The 9282-nt window shown below is 34.7% G+C and overlaps 1 protein-coding gene across 1 annotated transcript in view; it reads right to left on the bottom strand.

Annotated features, from left to right (window-relative positions):
- Positions 1-9282, bottom strand: part of LOC107675246 (MOB kinase activator 2-like) — a 61007-nt gene that overhangs the window by 5267 nt on the left and 46458 nt on the right. Inside the window, exons 2-3 of the mRNA XM_016469524.1 lie at positions 4513-4676; positions 2937-3030 (exon numbers count right to left, since the gene is read on the bottom strand). Of these exons, the coding sequence (XP_016325010.1) occupies positions 2937-3030; positions 4513-4676 (258 nt within the window). The remainder of the gene's footprint in view (positions 1-2936; positions 3031-4512; positions 4677-9282) is intronic.

Genomic DNA, 9282 nt, shown 5'->3' on the forward strand with positions numbered 1-9282 from the left:
CAGAAAGATGCAGTGGTAACCTTAACATTTTATTTTATGATTTAACATTTGTAAATGGTCTAAAGCAAAAGAGTTCTGAAGAGTAAAAATTCTGAAAATCTTTTAGAGCTCATAATTTGTTTTAAAAATATAACATATTACACATTAATTAATAAATCAGTATATATAAAATTATTTCATTTAAGTGTCATGTTTGTGATTTGTTTTCATGTAAGCTATAGATTCTGACCTTTAAATCAAAACATACTCATGATTTTATGGCATCAATTACTGCTTTATTTAATCAGAAACACAGTCTAAATATTATTTACATGCATTCTCAGTTTAAATGCAGCGATCCAAAACAGTGAATCTAATCATCATTCAGGCAAAACTTTGCTTCAAGAATGAGCCACACTGCTGACGTGATCTAATCGCTAGCACACCCTGAGCACATGTGAGTTAATGTATTCCTCATATCGGCATAATTTTCCATATCGGCCGATTCCGATATTGGCCCGATAATACCGTGCATCCCTAATTATCATAATCTGTAAAAAGAATGATATATTTATAAAACAAGTTCTGAATATTAGTTTTTTTTATTTCTAATTAATTAATTAGTTAATTAGTTAATCAATCAATTAATTAATTAATTAAATTAATTAAATGTTTTCAATGTTTAGAAATAGAAAGTCTATTTTTGGGACAAGGGTAAGACTGCACAATTTATGAATAAAAACAATTTGAAAAAGTCAACTTTTTTAATATTTATTTTTGGCATTTATTTATTTCTTGAGCTGACAGGAAGTGAAGTGGGAGAGAGATGGGAGATGGGATCAGGAAAGGTCCTCGAGTCGGGATTCGAACTCTGGACGCTCATAGTGCAACGGCGCTGTATGTCGGCGTGCTGTCCACAAGGCTAGCAGCACTGACATGACTGCGACTTTAATAAAAATCAACCCATGGGAAATGGAAGTGTTTGTAGTTCAAGAAACACCTACTAAAACACACATAAGCATACTAATAACATACCTCAACATATGAGCACATAAATAACAATAACATGGACATCAGGCCTATTTGCACATCGCAGTCCCTCCCTTTCCTTTTCATCAGTGATTGATTTCTCAGTGGACAGCGGCGGTGACGGTAAATACGGCTTGTGTTTTGACGAGCGCGCCCATCCTTGCCCTGTGAGGAATGCCTGAGGTGAGCGTGTAATTGTTGGTGTTTTGTGTGTTGGTAATTCACGTCCTTTAACGTTTGTCATGAATAGTCATGTATCTGGTTCTACAGGGTCAGTCTTTAGAGATTCACACCCAGACGTCACTCCAGACCAACAGGGCGAACAAGACGAGCAGAGATTTTTAAAGTCTACACGGTTGGCTGTGGGAATGTAGAGATGGAGGCACGTTTTTCCGTTTGACTTGTATAAGGGTGATTCTACAATTACAGGCATTTTTTCAGTGCTTGAAATTTGAAAATGAAACTTCTTCAGATTGTTTCATTTTAAATAGTAAAACCTTTATGATCAACCTTCAAGTGGATTTTGGTATAACGTTTGAGGGTGGATTATTTTATTTGATTATTTATTTATTTTTTTCTTGAGATAATGTTCAATAAGTTAGTTAAACTATGTGAAGATATACTGAGCGTTTTGGTAATAAAGCTGCTCACATCATTAAAAAAAAAAATTAAAATCAATGACATTCCTTACTATGCTCATTTCTATCATAATCAAGTTTAAACAATTTTATAGAAAGCCAGTTTTCTAAAAAGCTTTGTATGATGATAATGACAGCTGTTTTGGGAACAGCAAATTGTTATAAAACAAATTATTGCAAATTCTTCAAATAAACACAAAATGACTGAAATAATAATTAAAATAATAATCATTAACATTGTGCTTAAATGATAAATTAAATAAATGCATAAATGTATATTTTATATGTATATTTGTATATATCTAATTATATGTAAATATTTTGTATTTTATTTATATTTATTTTTATTTATATATTAGTTATATTAATAAAAATGTGTTTAGTAATATATTTATTTGTTTTACATTTATATTTATTTGGATTTGTTTATATATGTATTTGTTTTTATGTGTATTTATTTATAACAGTAATAATAATAATAATAATAATAATAACTTGCATATTATAAATGTATTTTTAGAATAATAACAGTAGTAGTAATAATATTTATAATAATAATAATAATTATTATTATTATTAATTACCATTATATTTATTCATTATAAATTATTATTATTAATAATAGTAATAAAATAATAATAATTATTATAATTATTACTATTATTATTGTTGTTGTTGTTGTTGTTGTTGTTGTTAGGTAAAAATACAACATTTTCTGAATATATTATTTCAGAAATTTAAATGTACTCTTAAACAGTACTTTTAAAATTAGTAAAAAACAATTTGTGCTATCACTGAGCTGGTCGAGACTAAAGCTGTAAGGTAAATGTTGCCTAAAGTAATAGTATAACTGATCTCTTTCATCCTATGTTTGGGCCCCTGATCGTCCCAAACAGCCTGTGAGAACATGTAACTATAGGCCTTTAAGGTCATTTAATTGGTTCCGCCTCCAAGAAACTTACAAAATCCCTGATTCTGAGAATAGTTCCCTTGTATTCTCTCATTCAAAACACATCTGAAAGCCAAACAAGCACTGGCTTCAGTAAAATGTGTGTCAGCTTTCATTCCAGTCATGGATTAACCCCAATCAGACCCACAAACCTAGATTCACACAAAGACGGTGTGCTGATCTGGAATCTGGTCTTAAAATGGAAAAACACTGTAAATATGAGAAATATTTGATCCAGAAGCACTTCTGGTAAAAGGAGAGTTCTGGTTCTCGTCCCAGGACATGTCTGGAGGAAGAAAGAGCTAGAAAGACAGACAAAAGAAAGAGAATGGAAAACTTACGTATTGCAGGCCGTCATGGCTTGACATGTGTCCCCAGTGCAAAACTCTGAGATTGTGCTATACTGCAGATTTATGAGATTGAAGAAGGTTGTTGCTGCAAATGACAAAAGAAAAGTTTTAAAAAGTGACATTCGAAAAGTTGGGACAAATTTTTCATTGATATTTCAGAATCACTGAAGCTGAAGACTATGGAGGAATATTCAGGACAATTTTCAAAAGGAATTGCAAATTGTATTTTCAATTGCATTTTCCATATGTGGACGTATAAATTGTGACATAATCCAAATGCAATTGCATTACTGTTTGCATTTTTGCTTTCGCGAACGCACAGTGACTGCCACATTTCAAATGAAAAAGCAAAGTCCATTTGCAATTGTATTTCCCATGTCTTAAGAGTTATGAACCCGTCATATTTAAATAGCAATATTAATTACCACATTTGCTTTGTCACTCTCTCTGCGTCATGCATGTAACCTGCCAAAACTCAAATGAAATCGTAATTCCTTTTGCATTTGAATTTCCGATGTCTACACGGAAAGCTGTCAATCAATGTTAGGGGCGGGACTATACTATGGGGCGTGTTTGTTATTGGGAGGTGACGTGACTCACAGACGAACGTGCCGAATGCTTTAATCAATGGAGGCAATCGGTAAAGGCTCCGCTGCTAACAGCGCAAGGTATTTAATATCATTAAATACCATTTTTTTCTGAAGCAGGAAATCCCAGAATGCTCTGTGACAAGCTTAAAAAAATACAAGATGGTGGACGATGCAAGATAAATGTTGGTTATAAACTTATTAAATTGATTAAAAACATATTTAATTCAATACCACAAATTATCAATAAAATAGTTAAAAACATTATTTCCCAATATTTTTGTGTACTATGCTGTTTTTATTTCATTTAATTATACGTAGCTTAGCAACATGCTAACATCAAACATGAAAGCTTTTGTTCACCAGGTGAAATTCAGGGGTTTGTTCAAATCATTAACCCTAAGGATTAGCATTAGCAATTTCAATTAGCAAGCTGGATGAACACTAGTTAGCAAACACTTAGTAACCACTTATTTCTTTTAATCATTTGCTTTTTTTTTTTTACAGGAAATAACATTTGGTTCATGATAAAACTTTGTTTTTACGGTTTACTTTTTTCCAATTTTATTTAACTATCCTGTCATTAGCTTAGCAACATGCTAACATCAAACTTGAAAGTATTATTTTTGAAGTTTTTAGTCCAGTCACTTAGAAGTGTATACTTACAGTATGTGTAGGGGTTTGTTCAAATCACTAACCCTAAAGATGAGCATTAGTTAGCAAGCAGCACTTTCCTTTTCAACAGAAAATAACATTTGTTTATAATAAAATTGTTTGCACATTTTAATTGTTTTCACATTTACGATTTAAAAAGGTCATGCTCTGCTTTATACTCCCAACTGTTTTGCACTCACACACAAAAATGTGACTGTTTTCTAAACTCCTGACTGACAGAAGGCTATTTTTGAAGACAAAGACTCTAAGCCTCAAAATACAAGGCAAACACTCATAGGGGCTGTAATGTTTGCTTGGGAACTCACTGTTGTTGGCGAGCCATTCGTTGAGGTCGATCTCTTTGGTGGGAAGCGACACCAAATCTTTCAGGTCGAAGTCCACGACCCGCACTTTTGTGTACTCTGGCTCCATGTAATGCTTCTTCTCTTCAGCGGGTGCTTTCTTTCCATTGGGCTTTGTTTTGGATTTCCTGCAAAACAAGAGGGACACGTTAAGAAGAGATGCATAGAGTGAAGTGTGTTTTTTCATTGCCATTAGCACCATCAAATGCACAATTTTTTTTTTAAACATGTTTCCCAAACACAGTTTAAATGTAATGACTAAAAATGTCATGTAGTGTAACTATCAAGTAAAATATGTACATGTACAAACAAACAAACAAATATATAAATAAATAAATGAGTTTTAATTATATTTCAATGTAAACTTTTTTATTTCTTAAAGTCATAACTAAGTCACAACTTTTCATTCAGTTTTGGGGGAGTTGCACCACATGACATTTTGAACTGAACTAACCTTGCCTTATAAATAATAATAATAATAATTTGTTCAAATTTTAAGCAGCATCACAACAGTATGCAGGGGTGCTCTCTATGATGTAATTTCCTATTTTATGATTTTTTTTTTCTGCATGTTGGTCGCACCACCTGACTTGACTTGGCAGATAACATCAGTGAAGCTATTTTAATGATATTTTCCCCTAACAAATATTAACAAAATATTAGTTTAAAGTAAAAAAAATAAATAAATAAATGAAAAATAAGCAGAACAATTGTACCACTTAGACATTTACTTTAAGACCCCTAAAAAATAAAATAAAATAAAAAATGTATATATTTAATTTTAGAAATTAAAAATGCTCGTCACAAAAGAGGTATTCAAGTCACTGTATGTGTGAATTGCATTTTTAATGAATGAATTAATAGATCCAGACAAAAAAAAAAAATTGTAAGAGCTTCCACTGACAACAACTGTTCCTAGTCTAGTTTCTAAACTAAAACTACGTCTCTGCTTCGCTTCTTTGGAGTAACCCACATTTCTCATCTGTTTCAAACTCAGGTGTCAAAACAGACTTGTACTTCCAGTGCTAGTTTTAACATGTAAATGTCAGAATTGCATTGCTGTGGCAGATCCCGCAGCTGCCTGGGACAAAGGTTACAGGGGCATTAAACAGCTAATAACAAGAGTACAGGCAAAGACAGGTTATAAAGAATTTACATCCTTTCCTTGCACTCACTTCAAATCCTTCAAAGTTTATGTGAACAAATAAGGCACTTTTATGAAGAACTTCCCTTTACTGCTCATTCTTTTGAACTCTTTTCTTCCTTTTAGCTTTAAAACAGTGCTGTTTTTCATCACACAAAGAAACTACATTTATAGCTCATCCACCAACATGATTTCCTGTTAAAGCATCTCTGCACTGTAAACAGCTCATTCCCAACCTCACGTTTCTGACCACCTTCACCAGTTCCTCTTTTCACACACAACAGTCCATCATAGGACCAGGAAGGGGACTTATCTCAGAGACCAAAGTCCATAAACACTGTTTTCAAATTGAAGCCAAGACAAAGGAGCGGTTTGTGGGATTGTCAGGATTCTGGATTGCTTCAGAGCGGGAAAGATCTTATCATCCATATCGAGGTCTTAAATTGACTCGTGTCAAAGGTCCAAAAGGGTTAATCATGGAGCACGGTCCGATCAAACATCATTGGAGCGTGGGAAGTCTGGTAAACTTCAACTTTATTTGGATGTCATTCCGTTTAACTACTCAGGATTAGTGTTCCGTGTAAAACAGGAAAGAGACGGCGATAAATCACCACGGGAATTCACACGATGAGGCAAGTTACTGCTTGGCTAATGTGGTCAAAGATAATAAAACATTTTAAATATGAAGGAAACAGAGACAAAGAACAAAAAAGAGAATATTTCTTGATCCTCTTTTAACAATGACACTGTCCCTAAATTATGAGCCACCTCATTATTAAAATGGGAACAATAGGAGGTACGAAACATTGCAGAACTCGTCTTGCACCTGCGTTTTGGACATAAAAGATACCTGAATGATTAGAACAGCACATGATGGATGATAAAATGACATCCAACGAACGTACACTAAAAATGGACCCAAACTATATCTAGAAACCAGAATAACAAAGGCCTGGGTGGGATCTTTTGACTTTTGACTCAAGCAACCAGTGCCATTTTACTTTTTGGGGAATTGGTGGCTAATTCGTACGAATTTGTAATCTAATTTGTATGTTTTCATACGATCTGCTTATATGTCCCACTGGTTAGGTTAAGAAGCGGACCCTCATGCATGTTTTTTTCTTTTAAAAAAGCATGTTTCCTTATTAATCACATTATATGCTTGTTTTTCTAAAAATCGCACATTTCTGTATGAATCACATTCGTAAGAAAACAACACCTTGTAAAAAAGTTTTTTTGCCTTTTATTATGATAGAACAGTATGTTGACAGGAAGTAAAGTGGGAGAGCGAGAGGGGTATGGGATCGGGAAAGGTCCTCGAGCCGGGATTCAAACTCGGGAAGCCTGAAGCGCAACGGCACAATATGACACATGATCTCTAAATCTGATTGAGCAGAACATGAAATATCTCGCTCATTAAATTATTCTTCAAAACTGATCTGGGATAGGCTTCCTTTTCCGTATCTAAAATAAATATGAAGTTCTCTCATGAAACTCTAGATGCTGCAGGTTTTAACTCAATTTGATATAATCACATCATTATTCACATGGCACAGCTGATTGGCTTCTTTTCACATCAGCAGCCAATGAGCTTGCTGCTCAACATTCAAATACTTGGCTAGTGCTTGCTGTAGAAGTTGCAGCTCACTTCAGAAACCCTACACCTTCCCCAGCTCCACCTGTAGATATCTGCTACGGGGTGATTCATGTATGCTATATATGGGGGTTATTTAATATCTGTTATATGTCCAGCAGCAGTATTTCTTACATGCTCACAGCAGATTGTCTGTAGATGTATTGGCAGTAGCAAGTCTCGGTACTTGCTCTGCAGCAGCAGCAGCAGTGTAGCAGATCTGTTCTGCCAAGACCAAACACATCAACATTGCCATGTACATTATCATGCTAAACTCTCAGAGAGTTGTCATGATAGAAATGTATTAACAAAGAACTTGCACAACTGATCCAGGATCAGTATAAAGGATCGACATTGAAGGATCAACCATTATCAAGTGAAAGAGATGCCAGCAAACAAGCAGGCAGCTGTCAGGTCCAGCTGGTAGGAATTTGAACTTGAGGCTTGAGCCAGCTGGAAGATCTGAACATCTCCCAAATCCTTTGATGGATCCACGCAGCTGAGCTCAAACACGCTGCTTCCCGCAAAACCCATCCCTCTGCTGACTAATAAAGGATATATTTTAATGTCCAGAATTGAAAGACAATGCAATTTCTTAAAAGTTACATACACTCTATAAAGTTTTGGGAGTGACTTCTAAATAAATGTAGGAGTGTCTTCCCTAAATTCCATTCTACAAAATAAAGGATTAGTTTCTGAACACACAATGTTGATGCAGTCAACATTTCAGAAACATCTCACAGCTTTTTTGTTGTCGTATTTTACGCTTATTTGTGAATAAATCAAAGCACATACCTCAAAAGTGGAGTGACACCAGATTAAGCTCAAATGTGAACACTACCAAGGTGGAGCCAAGAACATAATCTGTAAAGCTATGTTGAGAAACGTGATTTTAACGTTTGATACACAAACACAGATGGGTTTCTAGAGCTGAGTGGATGATACAGGTCTTTGGTCAAAACATTGCCTTGGTTTGAGAGTCTGGAAACTACAATGCCTTTTATGGCAAAGATATCTGCGGGAAACTGCTATGAGTGGGCATGCTATGTATGTGTGTGTGTGTGTGTGTGTGTGTGTGTGTAACAGGAGGGCCGCTGGCAGCTAGAAAGGTTTTCTTTCTCCTAAAATAAACTAGCTAATGGCTTGAGAATTTGCCCTTCACCACATAATTCACAAAAACTGTGCTTCCTGGAAAATGACGAAACCCTGTGAAGGCTAAAATAAAACAATGTGCGTTCAGATTTTTGGACGCACAAACTGTTTCTTCGTGTAAAAACCAACTATATTGGGGTACTGACATAACATTGAGTTCTGGATCCTCAAATGCAATCCCATGTTTTGCTTTTCATTGTTTTTTGGTTTTATCAGAATCAAACAGGAGAATCCTGGACTTGATTTCATCTTGTGACTAAATTAAAAACATGAATACTATGTGTGTTTATCTTAAAGCATGTGAAACATTCACTGGTTTTCTTCAAAGGTTTTATGTGGATAAAGATCATGAGCTCTTAGGGAACTTAAGCAATTAAACAATTTAATATACTGCCAGGTAAACACCTTGTCAAAAGTAATCATTAAACGTAGCATGCTGTTCAGAATCTCAAAGATGAACTATGCATGAGGCCTGACATTACAACACACTGTGCACATTGTCATCCAGCATCTGCAAGCAGCTAAAACATCTAAACATCCCTAAATCACTCTGACTCAAACAGAACAGGGTTGGAAACTTCAAAGCTGCCATATGGATACCAAAACTACAATCTGGAAATCAGTAAACAGCAGTAAAACAATCCAGCACCTAGGGACTCTTTTGCTCTTTAGGGAGACATTACGTTATGTAAAAAAATGGAAAAGCACCAACACAGTGCAATGTTTCTCCCAAAATTGATGTTGAAAACCCATAAATAGCCATGATTGAATGTCAAATGACATTACAACCCCCCCCCCTCCAAAA

Source organism: Sinocyclocheilus anshuiensis, unplaced genomic scaffold, assembly GCF_001515605.1.
Source record: "Sinocyclocheilus anshuiensis isolate Anshui unplaced genomic scaffold, SAMN03320099.WGS_v1.1 scaffold532, whole genome shotgun sequence".
Lineage (NCBI taxonomy): Eukaryota > Metazoa > Chordata > Actinopteri > Cypriniformes > Cyprinidae > Sinocyclocheilus > Sinocyclocheilus anshuiensis.